The 18,460-nt window shown below is 37.5% G+C and overlaps 1 protein-coding gene and 1 long non-coding RNA gene across 8 annotated transcripts in view; one reads left to right on the top strand and one right to left on the bottom strand.

Annotated features, from left to right (window-relative positions):
* The window catches only part of LOC143264984 (uncharacterized), a 436,316-nt gene that overhangs the window by 93,801 nt on the left and 324,055 nt on the right, over positions 1-18,460 (top strand). The window lies entirely within an intron of this gene.
* The window catches only part of LOC100877240 (uncharacterized), a 340,218-nt gene that overhangs the window by 61,460 nt on the left and 260,298 nt on the right, over positions 1-18,460 (bottom strand). For all 4 annotated transcript variants that reach the window (XM_012298927.2, XM_012298930.2, XM_012298933.2 and 1 more), the window contains 3 exons: positions 15,905-16,222; positions 11,028-11,325; positions 10,592-10,737 (listed from right to left, as the gene is read on the bottom strand). In XM_012298927.2, the coding sequence (XP_012154317.1) occupies positions 10,592-10,737; positions 11,028-11,325; positions 15,905-16,222 (762 nt within the window). The remainder of the gene's footprint in view (positions 1-10,591; positions 10,738-11,027; positions 11,326-15,904; positions 16,223-18,460) is intronic.

Below are 18,460 nucleotides of genomic sequence, written 5' to 3'. Positions count from 1 at the left end.
TTTATTATCGATGTATCGTAAACGCGAAAAACGCAGGGCACACGCGAAGCGTTTACGAGCGGTGCATACGATCGCGAGATTACAAACCGGTGCATCTACCAGCCACGTAATTGCCGACATAACGTTGTTCCGCGAACTAATTCGATTTCTTTTTCATTATTCAAATTTTCGGGCATCGCGCTCGATCGAGCCGAGCGCAAAAACGTCCGCGAATACGCCTCTCTTCCACCGCTTTTTTTTTCCCATCCTCTTCCCTCTCGGTTCTCCCCTCTTCGCGAGATTTTTCATCGTTCCAGCGATCAGTCCGATGCTGTCCGTTTGAGTGGATTTTGTGGTTCAATTTACCGAAACTCCGAGTTGGAGCTTGTCGTTTTCATATATTTTTGAGACTCATTTTTTATGACTAACGGGGACGTTTTCTACTATTTATAAACCGTTGTCGACGATTTGTATTCGGACGTTGCATGGACTAGGAATTACGAAGAGGACATTTTTTTATTTGCAATGTATTTTAGAGATTGCGAATTTTAATTTACCACAAAAATTTTATAATATAGAAAATCTTAGTTTTGATGACTTTTGTATTTGTAACAAATGTTCCATTAATTGATAAATGTTCCAAGAAGCATCGTAAATGAGAACTGTAAAAAATATCAGTCTTTGTGCCTTTAATTTAAGGTATAATTTTTAATCGAAGTCTACTATCTGTTGCACTTCTGCTTTTCTGTTACAAGATCACAAAAATTCTATTGTTTGATTAATCTTACATCGAGATCGTAAATTATTGCGGATAAAAAATACACCCAGTATATGGACCGTAGACGAACTCACGTAGAACCTGTACGTGCTCTCGTTCTCTCGATTAAATCGACGGCGTATGTGGAGGGGGTGGTTACACGATTTAACAGGGGGTGTACTATTGATTATTACAGCATTACAAAAATGTGAACGTAGCTGGGCGCCGCTTCGATAGACCCGTCGCTTTTTACAAACTGTCGTGGCTGATGGCTGGAAAACAAACGGTAAAAAAGCCAACGGGAGGAACACGAGAGGGAATCGAATTAATGTTGAAAGCTGCTGTTTTAAACGGCGAACCCTGCGGTTTCTCCCCGGCTTGCTTTAATAACCGGAGAATCGTAAATTTTTCGAAAGCAACCACCGCTCACACCCCCTGCGCCACCGCGTCGCACCGGTATTAAAGGCAAGAAAATTCGACGCGACTTTTTTGTTCTCCGACACACAAAAACGTTGGTCCTTTCCGGCTGATTATTTCGCCGATAATTGATCACCGATTATATTTAATCTCTCGCGCGAGTAGGTCGGGATATTGTTCGAGTTTAAATCGTTTAAAGATTTTTTTACTCCGCTGAATCCGACATTAAAACAGAATTATAGCGAAAGAATGTTTAATATATTCGACAATGTTTCGTAAAGAGACACGAAAGAATTTCTTGCGACGATCAAAGTCGAAAGCAGCTGAAAATTTGTAGAAAATACCAGAACACGATATTGGAGACCGTATCAAAAGAGGAGCAGAGTGAAAAAATAAATGAAAGCAAGGAGGAAGATACCGATCGATCGGTTATCAAAATCCTTTTACCACCGTATCCTTTTAATCGAAATCATTCCGCAGTCCCATATTTTCTTTTACGTTTATTACATTCTTTTATGTTGATCAGATTTTTCGCGAATTCTGGAAGAGCAGAAAGGGTGTTCGCATTAGCGAAATCCTCATAAATTCGAAAGAGTCACGTGGACAAGGGAGGGCAAGTTTTCGGCTGAAAAATGGCAGTCGGTGTGCTCTTTGCTCGGCAAACACGCGAAATTTCGATCGCGTTTCGTGCCGCTACTCCGTCGAAAGAACGAGACCGTGCGCCTCGATGAAGAGATACCGTTGACGGTTACACCGTGCTACCTCCAACTTTTGATGGTTAATAGGATTTTTCGCGAAACCTGGCGTTTATTCCGGTTAGACACAGCACGTTCGAACGTAAGGAGCGAACTTTTGATGATGTCATAAAAGTTAGTGAAAACTTATAGCATCAATTCCCACTCAATTATGTTAGAACATTGCAGCTTGATGTTATTCCTTATCGACTCAAAATAATAACATTTTTTTCATGCTGTCGTGCGATATGCGGATACAATCAACGTTATTCTAATACAGTAACTTTTCTACTCTTGCTGCAATCATTTTTTAGTATAGCAATTATATACATGCACAATTTTGCTGTATAGAGTGTCTTAGTAAACTTTTCAATTTTTACATGCGATGAATATAATCAAATATTTTTGAGACTAAAATTTTGTTCATGTCTTTTGTTGTCTTTTCTGTAAATTTCTTGCCAAGAATTGACTTCTTTCCTTCAGCTTCTATGTTTAGGAAAATAAGTCAAATTTATGGGTCCAAGATTTAAACTCTACGAAGATGCTACTTTTAGTTTGCAGGTATAACTTTTGAAGGTTTTCCAAGTAACCTAACCTAACCCTTGCAACTGTAACGACGGAATTTCTCCATGTAGGCTAAGCGGAGTTTGATAGTAATAACGCGAGGACGATTCGGGAAAAAGTTGCTTACACTTTGACGACGACAAGCGATCCATAATGGTTTCACAATGCCATTCTGTCGTGACACAGGTATCCGCGTGATTTTTTACATCGGTGCGCGGTGCCATAAATCAATTAAACAAAAAACTGCGGGGTCTGCGAGTGACAAATTCAGCTGCTACTCGGTCGAACCACCTGGAGCGAATTTGATTCGCGCACCAACGATTGTTGCCCTTTCCTCCTCGTTAAGCTCTTCCCGCGCTCGATGGAAAGCCCATTCTCTTTTATATCTTTTTTATACAAATATTTGCATAAATTTGCGATAATGAACCGGACGTCTCTGCAGCACCGTGATTCGACAATTTTGCAAATTTAAAGACAACGGCAGTTTTAATTAGCGGACTATTACGAACGTCGTTTAACATTATTTTTAAATACAATCAAAAGAGCTGTTCGCGTTTATTTTACTGCATCGATAATTAAATTTCGTTTACCTCGTTTGTCGCGAAAATAATGAGATGGAATCTTTGAAATCATTTCGAAAATATCCGGCTTCTTTTATTCGGCGCTTTCATGTACAAAATGGTATTGGCTGCAAAATAAATTACGTCGTTATAATTACGTTGGCTGTTTTGAATAATTTTAATTGAAGCTTTCAAAGGTATATTTGTAATTTATCTGGAAAATGACGTACAACAGAATTCATAATGTAACAGAAGTTAAAAAATGACTATATGTTTACAAGAAAAAGTTCAAAACTCTGAAAGAACATTAGCTAGTAATGTTTAGAAGAGGCCACGTGTGTTCGTCAAATAGTCTGAATGAAACTTTCTTCTCTATACAAAAGAAATCAGTATTCAAACCACGCTGATGCTCGTTGTTTGCCACTTTTTTGGTTCCTGGCAAAGACGCTGCTGGCTGGTTCTGTGTCCTCTGAGAAAGCGAAAACAACGTGTCGTTACAACAAAAGCTTAATTGCTCAGGGATTCGAGCTCGTTAGGTACAGTGCCCCAGGTACTCTTCCGTTTTTCCTCACGGTCATTTCGCTGCCCTTTCTCGATTTACGTAATTCGCGTTTGCTGCGATGAAAAATCGTACTCATACTCTTTGGCACTAGATCAAATTATTTATACATTTTTGAAGAAAGAAATTATTTATGTATTTTACTTTTTTGGCTGCGGAAAGGACTTATGCATGCACTGGCTGTTAATGTCACATATGACACATATGATGTTAATATGTGTATGAAGGACGTATGTATAAGTTTTTTTTTAATATAATACAGTTACTGGATGTTTGTTTTATTAAGCTGATTTAATATAGAATTTATTATTTCATGTAACATATGAGCTGTAATATCACATACGACACATATGACACGTATGATGTTAGTGTGCATGAAGGACATATATGTACAAGTTTTTCTTAATATAATACATTTACTGTATGTTTGTTTTATTAAGCTGATTTAATATAGAATTTATTATTTCATGTAACATATGAGCTGTAATGTCACATATGACATATATGATGTTAATGTACATGAAGGACATATATGTACAAGTTTTTCTTAATGTAATACATTTACTATATGTTTGTTTTCTTAAACTGATTTAATATAGAATTTATTATTTCATGTAACATACCAACTGCAATGTCACATATGACACATATGACACATATGATGTTAATGTATATGAAGGACATATATGTACAAGTTTTTCTTAATGTAATACATTTACTATATGTTTGTTTTTTTAAACTGATTTAACATAGAATTTATTATTTCATGTAACATACCAACTGCAATATCACATATGACACATATGATGTTAATATGTATATGAAGGACATATATGTATAAGTTTTTCTTTATACTACATGTTGATAAGTGTTTTAAATGTACAGTTTGCTGTAGCTTTCTGACATATTTAAGAGAGTATAAAAATGAAGGTAGTAATTGGTTCACGACGTTCCACATTCAAAAGCTTAAAGAAATTATTACAGGCATTCTGTCAGAATGATTTCATTTATAGCAGTATCAGACAGATACTTCTGTATTGATACCTAGCGATAAAACAGAATAAGAATTTACCAATTAAGAAGATTCCAATAAGAAAGATCTCGACAAAGAACTCGTCTTACAGAAAGGAATAACGCAGCTCGACGTTTCGCATTCTCGTTGTTAATAGTCGAATCCAAACGTTTCCATCGAGCGTATTTATTGTTGCTTGACTCTCCTGCCGGATCAAATTGTTTCGTTTTATTCTTCATTAAGTAGGATTTTTTTATTGCAGAATAGGCGGTGGGTGGAAGGGCACATAAGCGAGATGGGTTCGCTCTCGAAGAACATTACGTTTCCCAAGGGATTCATTTCTCTTCGCTTCTATTCCACTAGCTCTCGATCAATTCCAGACTTTGCTTCTTACCCTCCCTCCCTCTTGTAACTTCGAATTGGCCGGATTCGTGCTCGTTATATCCGATGTCGTGAGTGCACTTACACCGCCGCCCGCTTACAATCGTTTCACTCATCCGGTTGATGATTTTGCTTCCGGACCTCTTACAACTTCCACCAGCCATCCTGCTAGAATTCTCTGCCCGCCCACTTATTACGCTTACTGCGTCCCTATCAATCTAACTTCAAAATGGAATCATGCTATGTCCATCATTAGGGTCGCTACTTTCGCGCCAAATATTATCAGATCACCCACGTGGCTAACTCACTATTCTACTCATTGGAACGCAAACAAAACTCGTTTCGGATCGAGCGTGGTTCATGTGCAGTTAGACATTGCAATTCGTTGCAAGTTTCACTAAACCTTGGCACAAATTCCCTGTTTTGCAAATATCTAGGTTTATAAAGTTTCAATTAGACGAAATTTCAAATTATTCGATCCCTAATTAGTCAAACTTTTAAATAGTCAAGTTTCAAAATTTTTTAACATTTTAGTCCCAAATACCCTTCCTCCTCTGACGTCCTAAATCCATAAATTTCCAGATCAAGAAATTTGATCTTTCACAAGTTTTTAGCTTCCCTAACTCCCCTTTCTAAATCCCACTCTGTAAGAATTTAAGGACAAAGTATATTCTATTTTGGAAAATATTTGTTGCGTTGCATGATGTAATTTACATCAATTTGCGAAGCGAGTGTCTAACTATTTGAATACTTCCGTACACGTATAGATCTAGCCGGTGGTGCGGAGAGACGTCGAGAACAAATTTTTGGTCTGTCGGAGTTTCTATCCGGGAAATCGGCGCTCAAGCGAATTACTCTCACCGAACTTTTCGATCCCTGAACAACTTTAAACTTGAATTCTGCTCGATCGATTCGAACCGCGGCGCACTCGCTGCTAACTTTCCCGCCGATTTCGGGACGATTATAATTTTATAATCTAACAGTTTCGTGAAACTGAATCGCGAATCGTTCAGGTGACATCCACTCAAGCCTATCTTGTCGTATGTTCATGGTCTTACTTTTGTTAATTTTCTATTAGTATTATATGCAATAATTAGGAGCAAAATTAATATGAAATTATGTGTAGTTAGCACTAAATATTTTTGCAGTTTGTGTTTGTTATTTTTGATTAAAAAAAAAATAAATAAAGATGATCACTGTAGAGTGTCACACTTCTGACGTACACTACAGTTTGTACTTGATTAAATTATGCTTTCACTGAAATTGAATTTTGAGTTTATTTTTTAATATAATATTTGAAGTCAAGGATTATTGAATACAGAACGTACTTAACTTTTTTAACTTCTTTTATTTCGTTCTTACGTTGTAACAATAATTTGTACACGGCGTAGTTGTTTAAAAGATTGTAGGTTAAGAGGTTAACCTGTACTAAAAGTACAATTCATATGATCTTAAAAATTGATGGATTTTACTATTCATATCGGACTAACATAACGTAATGAACATATATCAACATTCCTTAAATCTGACACTTCAGTATTTATGAAAGAAGTATATCTCTCTACATCAAACCTAACCTATTCTCACCTCGACATCCCCATTCTTTCCGCTTCATTACTAATAGAAATCAATTAGTAGCCCCGAAGTGTATTCGATCTTAATAAAGGTCAAACAATTTCTCTTCGACCGCGTGTAATATGTATCTCAAGGATAAAAAGTCGGAAGACTGCCTTTCGATCGAACATTCCCAGGGTTGCCGAAGAAAGAAGCCGAAGACGAAGAGTCCGAGGAGAAGGAACGAACCACTGGATCAAACCGAATCCAATAATTCCCATGGGATTACAAGCTAGACCCTTGGGAACCAACCGTTTTCAAAAAGATGTGGCAGTTGTGGCACAGAGAAAACTTGGAGAAAATAAGAAAAGGGAAGAAGCAGGTGTTGAAATAAGATAAGGTGATTTACAAACGCGAGAACTGACCAAACGTGTGCACATTGGATGCGTTTTGTATCGTACAAAGGACAAATCTGGACTCGATATGTACTGATGGAGTTCTATTATTTTTTTGGACTATTTTAACCCGACAAATGATAAATTAGACGGAGTCGGTACAGAATACTGATGGAGTTCTATTATTTTTTTGGACAATTTTGACTCGACAATTGACAAATCAGGACCCGATATGTACTGATGGAGTTCTATTATTTTTTTGGACAATTTCGACTCGACAATTGACAAATCAAGACCCGATATCTACTGATAGAATTCTATTATTTTTTCGGACAATTTTGACCCAACAAATGACAAATCAGGTAGACCCGCTACAGAATAGTGATGGAGTTCTATTATTTTTTTGGACAATTTCGACTCGACAATTGACAAATCAGACAGACCCGATATAGAATACTGATGGAGTTCTATTATCTTTTGGATAATCCGACGTGTTGAATGTCTGTATTTGTACAAAAATTTATCACGGCTGATGGAAGTTGAATTAAGTACTTATTAGAGAAATTGACCGGTTAAATGTCAGGTGTCACTCGCGAATTATGAGTGAAAGAAGTGTATCAGAGCATTCCCGAATTTGCAAATGTAAAAATTTGGAAGCGATATATATGGAAGTTCTGCTCCTCCACTCGGAAAAGTGGCTGAAATCGGGTCGAAGAAACATGTCATATACAATTTTTCTCCTTCCTGACTTAGCCAGAGTTGTTCAGTCGACTGTGAATGACGTCTTAGCATTTGCCGCAAAATGTTTTACCTCTCATTCCAGCCACTGACCACCCGTCAGATTCAACAACGAACGATTTATCAATCTATGGCATCTATTTTTCTCCGGTTTTCATTAAAGGAATCTTGCAACGGAATTACACGAAACGTCGAATTCTCCCATTTTTAATAAAACAAAACGTTGCAGATCAACGAGGTTTTCTCACCGAGTTTTTTTTGCACGATTCAAAACGATAAAATGCTTTTGACACGAGAATCACAGGGCGAAACCGCAATGTTTCGGTTAAAAAAAAGGACAACCCTCGCGTGTCCGTGTGCCGTGGCCAGCATACACCTCGAATCGGCAACAAACAAAAAAACAAACGAAGAAAGAAGAGGTGATTGACAAACAGAGAACCGCGAGACCAAACCGCACGAGCCATCGTCGAAACTATGAAACAAAATATTTGTGCGGTTTCAACGATTTTCGTGACGCGCTTCATCGGCTCTCAACAAATTCAATTTCTCCAGGAAGATTCGTTTACCACCCTCGTTGCATAACGCCGATACGTGCACTGCGATACACCGCTGGTTCTTGCGTTACTGTACCAGGTAAACGTGTTCGTTTACCACCCAATAGGTTGTCTTAACCCACTATTTTCTAGGCACTTATTCATAACTTATTGCTACGGCAAGATAGAAAATTCAAATATAGTATATAGGAGAGATATGGAAAATTGAAAGGTTAGGCACCATGCATAACGTTATATTAGTGCAACGTTATTAGGATGATTAATAATAGAATTGAACGCAGAATTCAGTGAGGACTGGTTTGTCACATGTGAACTGTAAGGTGCGTCACGAGTGCGTCACGATATTATAACGCAAAGGGTTAACATAACGAAGAGGTTAGATTTCTCAGACATTCTGTAGACATTGTAAATTAATTCTGAGGAAATTGATTTTTGTTGAAAATTAAATTTGGTGAATATTTACAAATAGGTCCTTTATGATTTTGGTAAGTTTTCAAATGAAAATCTTCAAATCTGTATACTCAGATTTACAAGTTCTCAGATTCTCAAGTTCTACAGACTTTAAATTCGAAGATCTCCAAATTCTTGAATATCTAAATTCCTAATTCTGACCATCTTGTAAGTTCATAAATCAGATTCTCAAGCATGTAAGTGTCAAACTTGTATAACTTCAATATCCCTAAATTATTATCTTCTCAAACATCTGAATGTCTAGGAGCTAAAATTCATTCTTAAATTACCACATTGTCAAACACCTAAATTCTCAATGTTTACAATGTTCTATTTGAAAAATAGAAGTAAAGCAATTTCATAACCCAAATTCGTTGTACAAACAACCCTAATTCTATTTATAGTGCAAACTTCTAATATTAAAATTCGCTGACAATAACTTTGACAACAGATTTCTAAGAACAGCAAAGTTTATTTATCCAAGTTGTTTCAATAAAGCGAGAGGAATATTCTGCGTTCGAATTTATTGAAAATTATAGAAGGATCAAACATCAGACTAACAAGCTTCCTTTTCCAGTCAGGGTAACAATGTCACCGTACTAAATCCTTGAACTTCCCGCCACGAGAAACTTTTCCCGGGAGTTCGAGTTCTCTGTAAGAGTTTATCGACGTCGAAGGTAGTTTTCAGCGACCACATTCTTTTTTCTTCGTCCCCTTTCCTCGAGAGCTAGGACCCAATAAAATTCGAGGGTCACGCAAATCGAGCGTAACCGCCCAACCTCCTGTTCGATCGCTCCCGAATTCTTTGTTTGTCCAACGAATAACGATTACTGTGTGTTCTGCGACTATCGAGGTTTTTGAACGGTATGGTATCTTCTCGAGGAGATTCTACATTCGTGATTAAAGGCTTGGAACATTTTTCAAGACTAAATGTTCGATATTTTTAGTTAATTACGACAAATTAATAATTTTAAGGGATTTGGACTTCTTAAAGGGATTTATGGAAGCAGAAATTTCAAAGTTAAAGCTTGCTGAGTGTTTTCTATATTATAATTAGCTTTGATCTTACTATTTTTATTAGGTGTCTTTTGCTAATAATATTTTTTTTTTTTTTTTCGAGTGAGACTTTTGGGTAAATTGTTCTTTTCATTCTAGAATCAAGAGCTGATGCTGTCTGCATACTTTCTACATTATAATTAGCTTTAATTTTACTATTTTTATCAGTTGTGTGTTTTGCTAATAATATTATTTCTTTTCGAAAGAAACTTATTCATGAGTAAATTGTTCTTTTCACTGTGGAATCAAGAGCTGACGCTGTCTGCATACTTTCTACGTATTAATTAGCTTTAATTTTGTGTGCTAATTATTAGTTGTGTCTTTTCCTAATATTAATACTATTTTTTTTTGAGCGAAACTTATTCAGGGGTAAATTGTTTTTTCCACTCCAGAATCAAGAGTCTGGCGGACTTAAATATTTGTGTCCGCAAATGTGCAAACGAAGGTTCAAAAGCTGTTTGCATGTATGTAGGTTACGGTACGAATAACATGTTAACAAAATGTTTGCAGACAGTTTTTATGGCGTATTCAAACAGTTTTTGTAGCATATTTAAACAGGGTATACTGTTTTTAAACTTCGCTTTCGTGTTTGTGGAAAGTGATATAAGTTCTTTTTGACGGACATTTTATAATTGGACTAGTCGAACTCACTAAGTGATAATTATAAATTAATAGTAAATTAGAGTGACTTCAGAATCACTTTAGACATCAAAAACTAAATTAGGAATTCCGTGATAAAAGTTTATTTAATATTTAGTACCGAAAGATAATTGAGGCGAACAGAATGTCCATTTTTATCTTAATAACTCTTGTTTTTTGTCTAACCTTAACGATTGATTTCACAAACAGTAAGCAGAAAAATAAATAAAGACTGTACTCACTGACTAAGGTGAGGAAGGGTATGTTGTGCTGCTGAAAATGGGGAGGGCTGCAAGCCTCTTCTGGCCTCGAAACGGCACTTCCGGTTTGCACTTCTATCACATGGCCGTCCCTCCGGTAGAATGTCATGCACATAAAACCGCTCCGACTACAATCAAAACAACGCATATTCTCTTATACCCTAAACAATTCATCCCAAGATTTCAACCATGAGTTCAATCTTAAAATTCAACAGCTTCCTTCTACAAATAACATTGACAGCTCCTTTACTCCTTCCCTCAATTAATTTTTCAACACGAACAGTAACACACTCCGTCTATTTAATTATGCATCTCACAATATATTCAATGCACTCTACAATATTTTAATTTCTGAATGAAATAGTTTCCACGACAGGTCTTACACACGAAATCAATTAAGTAAATTCCATGTACTCACCAGCCAACGGTGAAATGCGCAACCAGCATGCTCATAGTGACCGGCTGTGCAGAACTGGATTGCTTTATGCTGTTGCAGAGGATCTTCACGTCCTGATCTTCCTGACCAGCAACGTACTGTCCATCCAAGGGTCCGCTTTCGAACCTCGAGGAGCTGCTGTTCGATCTGGTGACGTGCAGGGAAGCGTTCCGTGGATGGAACGTGTAAGACCTGGTCAGGTCCAGGGTGTGCCAAGTTAGTCCACCGCTGGAATGGCCGGTCAACCAATTGGGAAATCTGCACTGGCCAGGCGGTGAGACTGAAAATGTACGGAAGCAATTTATTTAATGCCGATTGAATTGCTTTTGAAAGCTCCTTCTTCGCTTTCTGACTTTGCTATTCCTGATTGAAATTACGCCGGTTTTTATTCGTGTTTCGTGGGGTCTTTGAAGAGCATTGGAACGTTAACTCTATTTAGAAGTCGCTGAATGCAGGGAGAAAAGGACTTTGTGATGGGATGATGTGGATGAAAGAGGATGTTTTGATAATTAGTTACATTAGTAACTTTAGTTGCATTAGATTTAGACATGTTTGTGATGTTCAATTTTTGGAATGTGCTCCTAGATGCTTACGTCTTACATTAGATTTAGACATGTTTGTGATGTTCAATTTTTGGAATGTGCTCCTAGATGCTTACGTCTTACATTAGATTTAGACACGTTTATGATGTTCAATTTTTGGAATGTGCTCCTAGATGCTTACGTCTTACATTAGATTTAGACACGTTTATGATGTTCAATTCTTAGAATGTGCTCCTAGATGCTTACGTCTTACATTGGATTTAGACATATTTATGATGTTCATTGTTTAAAATATGCTCCTAGATGCTTACGTCTTACATTAGATTTAGACGTGTTTATGATGTTCAATTCTTAGAATGTACTCCTAGATGCTTACGTCTTACATTAGATTTAGACATGTTTATGATATTCAATTCTTATAATGTACTCCTAGATGCTTACGTCTTAGATTTCTAAAAGATCTGCATACTCTAATTTTTATATTTTTATGTATCTTGAAGTTCTTATATCTGTACGTTTCTATAACTTCAAATCCTCATATCTGCATATTCCTATGTCCTGAAATCCACATATCTGCATATCCCTACGTCCTGAAATCCTTATATCTTCATATTCCTATTCTCTGAAGTCCTAAATCCTTATATCCTACAGTTCCTGTGTCTTTTACAACCCTATCTCCCCATATCCGAATGCTTATTTTCAGGTCTTTGTATTTGTACACTCCTATAATACTTCTGCCTATCTCTATCTTTCTACGCTCCTATCTTTCTACACACACATATGTATAACCCTAAACTAAATATTTCTAGAGCCCTATATGGTCGAGTTCTTGTCTCCGTAGATCTGTAGACCTCTACTTCTACACTTCCATATTCTTATACCCCTATGTCTACCAACCCTTAAACTCTCGTATTTGATGATCAAGAACTACCTTCCTGAAGTGTAGTGAAGTATACAGAGTTCTATAACAAAAATTATCAAGCTTCCAACAGGTTAAACTTTGAAAGGGTTAAAAATAACAAAGTAATGAGAAAAATGTATGAATACAAAGGTGCAGAAGGATGGTTTGGGCAGTTTTATAGCGCATAAAAGCGTCTCAGCAGCGGAAATAATTCAGCGTCTAAGTCCAGGAGATACAAATTCTGTGATCGTAAAAATCGAATAGCACTTCCCTTGTTTTACTTGTTGTCGTTCTTTATCTTTTCGCGGTATCAAATCGTACACCCCTTCTATGGTCCTCTCTGTTCGCATCGGAGTTTCTCTCTCTTCGATTTCGCACGTACCTTTCCGACCCTCGTTCTACGTTGTTATTTTTCCCCGATCGCAACCCGTGTATTGGCAATCTGCATTTTAACGATACCGATAAAATCTGGCGGAAAAGTTGAATTTCGCAACTCCGGGTTACTGTGTCGTATGTCAATGTTTTTAATGCATTCACGTATAAATCGATACTTGACTTCGGTTGGTTGATGATCGGTTACTTTAATTCGGTTACGTAAACTCGTGAAATTCGTATTAATTTGTGAAAAGGTAATCCGCTTCAAAGGTGTTCGATCGCAGTCAACACAAATGGAGGAAATAGAGAGGTCCTGCTACAAGGTTGTGCCTCGCAAGCATCCTCGTTAATATCTCGATCCTCGTAGAAACGTTGGGACGAGAAGAGAGCAACGTCGAGAATCAAGAGCTAGGAAAATGGAATAACATTAAATCTTTTCCGTTCTTTCTCTAACTCCGAGTTTCCCTCGAGACCGTCCTTGTTCGTTCTTCCCGTTACCCTTTTTTCCCCGGTGTTTCTTTTCTTTCTCTCTTATTGAGAGTGGCTTTAAACTGCACCCACAGGCCGGCTCGAAAGTTTGTTCAATTAGCCTGGACTCTTCTACCGCAAAGTCAATACCTCGGGAAAATTACTCGACTGCGTTTTCATAACTGCTCGAAACGTGCGGTTTAAACCGACCGGCAGGGAGGATGTCTTGGAACATCGACGAGCCCCTTAGAAACGTTTCAAGATCCCCCCACATCTCGAATAAGCAATTACTTGGACGATGGTTGGTCGTTAATCGAACGAACGCGTTCCGATATTTCTTGCCGCAACCTCTGCTCGATAACGTTTCGGTAATGAATCAGACCCTACTGCGTTAAGGACGTATTAATCGGAGACGAATTACATTCATTAATCCACCATACACGTACATCTACAGTCATGTAATTAATTGCAATTTCTTTCTAAATTATTCAAAAATCAAATTAGTAGATATCATTGATTTTGTTCTTTATGAACTTCTTCAGAATTCACTAATAGTTACAGAATTTAAAACATGTAAAATATAATTACATTGGAAAAATTGAATCAATTATTTTTCTAACTTGAAAAGATCATCGAGAAGGTTAAACTCTATTCATACTAAATATCATTTCATTAAAAGTTCCTATTTTTCCCATAGACCTTGCATGTAGCTCTCGAAATACTGACAGCATGCATCGAAACGTATTTACGGATGCAGTTTCAAAACAAAGTACAGGTTTCAATTCCAATAGACATTCATCTATTTCCAGCGATTTTACTCGACTAGCTACTTTAAAGAAGTAACTCATTTACGAGTCGAGACTAAAGTTTAACCATTAGGAGCGGAATAAGACACGGCAAACTCGTTGGAGCGAAAATAAGGTCAGGTTGCGCGAAGCTCGAGAACGCTGGAAAGAAAGGAAAGCAGCTCGTCTATCGTCCAAGGAATCACGGTGTGAAAAATTCACCTGTCTCGCAGTGTCATTAATGGAACGTGTCAAAATGGCGGTCCAGAGCGCGAAGGAGGAATATTTACACGCTACTCCACTTCTCCTGCACAGCTTTTTCTTTTTCTCCCTCTTTCTACATCTATTTCTTCTTCTTTCGCAGTTTGCCAGCCCGTATCTTACCGCGTACAGTTTCTCACGGCAAACTTCGTTAACGGATTTCGCTTCACTGGATTTCCAGGATCTCTGTCGCTTTAGATACGCTGTCGCATTTAAATCAGTGAAAAACAGTCGATCTTTGTCATTTTCTTTCTATGTGATACTAGAAAACATTGCTACGTTCATCGATGAAAGATCAAATCCTTCCTACTTTAACAAGTTTTCGTTCGTTTCTTTTCATATACTTTGTATATCATCTTTACGTAGACGGTTTAATAAGTTTTTTATTACGTTACTGCGCGGGGTTTTCAGATTTTATAATTTAATTGCGTATTTCAAGTTTTGAAATTTTAAGAATTTTATACACTTTGATATGATAATATAACATTGCAATAGTTGATCATTATTAATTATTTAACAGGTATTTAAACACTAAATGATTCATATTCATTTCTTTATGAAATGCATCTGATATCGAATAAGTTCATAGAACGCATAAGGTGCGTCATTGGTCTCGTAGAAGGATTCGAGTAAGTTAAATTACTCATCAATATAGGACGCAGAAGGTGCGTCATTTGTCTCATAGAAAGATTCGAGCAAGTTAAATTACTCATCAATATAGGACGCAGAAGGTGCGTTATTTGTCTCATAGAAAGATTCGAGTAAGTTAAATTACTCATCAATATAGTACGCAGAAGGTACGTCATTGGTCTAACAGAAAGATTCGAGCAAGTTAAATTACTCATTAATATAGGACGCACCAGGTGCGTCATTAGCCTAATAGAAAAATTCGAGCAAATTAAATTATCCATTAACGTAGGACCCACCAGGTGCGTCATTGGTCTAATAGGAAGATTCAAGCAAGTTAAATTATCCATTTACATAGGACGCACCGGGTGCGTCATTGGTCTAATAGAAAGATTCAAGCAAGTTAAATTGTCCATTAACATAGGACGCACCGGGTGCGTCATTGGTCTAATAGAAAGATTCAAGCAAGTTAAATTATCCATTTACATAGGACGCACCGGGTGCGTCATTGGTCTAATAGAAAGATTTAAGCAAGTTAAATTATCCATTAACATAGGACGCACAAGGTGCGTCATTGGTCTAATAGAAAGATTCAAGCAAGTTAAATTATCCATTAACATAGGACGCACCAAGTGCGTCATTGGTCTAATAGAAAGATTTAAGCAAGTTAAATTATCCATTAACATAGGACGCACCAGATGCGTCATTGGTCTAATAGAAAGATTCGAGCAAGTTAAATTACTCATTAACATAGGACGTATAAGGTGCGTCATTGGTCTAATAGATTTTTAAGATTCGACCAAGTTAAACTACTATCTGTTTCTCCGTGCTTCCACGTAAAGAAGTCTCGAACGATTAAAAGCGCGTATCGAAAGCAATGAACACATCAATAACACTTACCTTTCCTGAGAGTCATGGTACGAGATCCTTCCATGGGGCTGAACAGGCCGTTGCAAGTGGCATCCCCGCTCTGTGCCACCCGGTATATCTCGGCCGCGCCCTCGGGCACCGGTCCGCTCTGTAAACCGACATCGTGATCCATGGCTCCCATGCCCATGGCAGCTCTGTGCAGATTACCCTGCACTGTCTGCCCGGCCTTCTCGTAGACGAAGCATCGGTATCGATCTTCGTTACTGGACGCGTGTCCGTGATGTAAACGGCCGACCAGGTAGCGGCTACTGCCCTCCTTCCAAGTAGCCAGACATTCTAGCTCCTCCACTAGAACAAACAAAACGTTACTCAAATGCGACATCGTTCTTCACTTCTATGTTTAGCGCTTCACGGTGTATGCTGTTCGTTGCTTTCATTCATTGGCGATATTAATTCATGATACGATTTTAGAATTATAAACTTTATTGTGTAGGTACATGGTTGAGGTACGACAGAAGATTGATTGATTGATTGATTTTATAAGAGCCTCGACTGCTATGATCATTGGTCTAAACGGTACGACAGAAGGGTAAGATAAATGATGCTACATCCAGATACTGATTGGAGATTTCAAAGGTTTGATATATTTTAAGTAAAATGTAGTTAGGTGGGACAAATATGTACTGTGTTTGTGAACTGAAGTATTAGGAGAAATATTAGAAATATTCAAAATTCCATGGTTCAAGGAAGATCGATTCCATCGAGTGCATACTTGAGAACAACATAAACCTTCTGCTACTACAATTATCCAAAGTAAATCTACATTCTGAGTTATTTACAAATAAATTCCATATTGATATCCTCATTCATATCCTTAATAACCCAACATATTCTTATGAGACCATCAAAAAGTATTTATAGCAAAGAGTCTAACACGACCAAAACAAGTTCAGAGATAAAAATGTGAGAACATAATGAACACAGTAGCTGAGAACCAATGAGATGATCCAGGTGGCAGATCTGACTCTTGTTGCCCTAGTCCCCTAACTATAATGGATTCCTATAATTCACTTGGATGAATAGTCAGACGAGGACGTACGAGCTGGTGTTGCGGATGATTGACGAGTGTGTACCGACGCGGTGCACTGCAGAAGACTGTCAAATATAATCCTCTCAACGGTCTACTTGTAATCCTTATATCTAGTTTGCATTGGTACAGTAAACGTTAGGACGTACTAACGTTGCAACGAGTTTGCGAGCTTCACTATTTTTGTTAACTTTAATGCGGTTGAGCTTAAGCTTTTGCATCGGAAATGTCGCGTTATTTGTTTCATTTATTCACGTTGTGTTATTTGTTGAGGTTAAGGTTAGGTTAAGTTCTTAGTTCTTAGAACTTAAGGTTAAGTTCTAGGTTCTTAGTTAAGTTCTTAAGTTAATTTAATAAGATTAAGTTGTTAGGTTAAGTTGTGAAATTATATTGCTAGGCTAAGTTGTTAGGTTAATTTGTAAAGTTAAATTGTTAGGTTAAGTTGTGAAGTTAAGTTGTAAAGTTAAATTGTTAGGTTAAGTTGTGAAGTTAAATTGTTAGGCTAAGTTGTTGGGTTAAGTTGTAAAGTTAAATTATTAGGTTAAGTTGTGAAGTTAAATTGTTAGGCTAAGTTGTTAGGTTAAGTTGTAAAGTTAAATTGTTAGGTTAAGTTGTGAAGTTAAATTGTTAGGTTAAGTTGTTAGGTTAAGTTGTTAGGTTAAGTTGTTAGGTTAAGTTGTTAGGTTAAGTTGTTAGGTTAAGTTGTTAGGTTAAGTTGTTAGATTAATTTGTGAAGTTAAATTGTTAGGTTAAATTGTTCTTTCTTGATCAGAGGTTTCTAAAGTATAAAATTCGAAACATCAGAATTTCTTGAATTTTAGATAAGGGAAGCTTGATTTATATACTCAGCTTGATTTTATTTATGCTCTTCCTAAGTCCTCTTAAGGTGAATACTGACATATGTTTGTCTACACAAAACGTGGTCCAGTTCTAACCATAGCCCCGACTCCGGGAAATTAAGCAGTGAAATGTCTACTCCAATACGAACGCCAAATCGCAAAGATTCATTAATCTCGAAACGGTGGAGCATACGGAAGAACCTTAAGACCGCCATAAGAAAAGCGTTGATCGATCTCCCGGTTTTTGGACGTTAGTTTCCGAAGGAACACGAAAGATAGTTAGACGCGGAAAGACGACGCGATTCGCGGGATCCCCGCGTCTATCAGCGGGATCAAATTCGATGCGGTAACTCGGGGGAGGGAAACGAAGCTGGAATCTGCTGTAGGTGACGAGCAAAAGAGCGAGGGAACGAGCTTTTTCCTTCGAATCCTCGCAAATTGCTCGCGGCGTTCTCGCCTCGGAGGATCGAAAAAAGAAAGAAAAAAGATGAAACGGACGGGGAAGAAGGAAGAATAAGAGGAAGGAGAAACGGCAGGAAGGAAGACCGGGATAAAGAGAGAACTGCAGTCAGGACGAGAAAGAAACGACAGGAAAAAGAGGTAGCCGACTTTTCCGCGAGATGTGATTTAGATACGTGCCTCTGGGATCCCTGGCTGTTG

The sequence above is a fragment of the Megachile rotundata genome, chromosome 1, assembly GCF_050947335.1.
Source record: "Megachile rotundata isolate GNS110a chromosome 1, iyMegRotu1, whole genome shotgun sequence".
In the NCBI taxonomy this organism is placed as follows: domain Eukaryota; kingdom Metazoa; phylum Arthropoda; class Insecta; order Hymenoptera; family Megachilidae; genus Megachile; species Megachile rotundata.
This window is presented reverse-complemented; position numbering and strand designations above follow the sequence as displayed.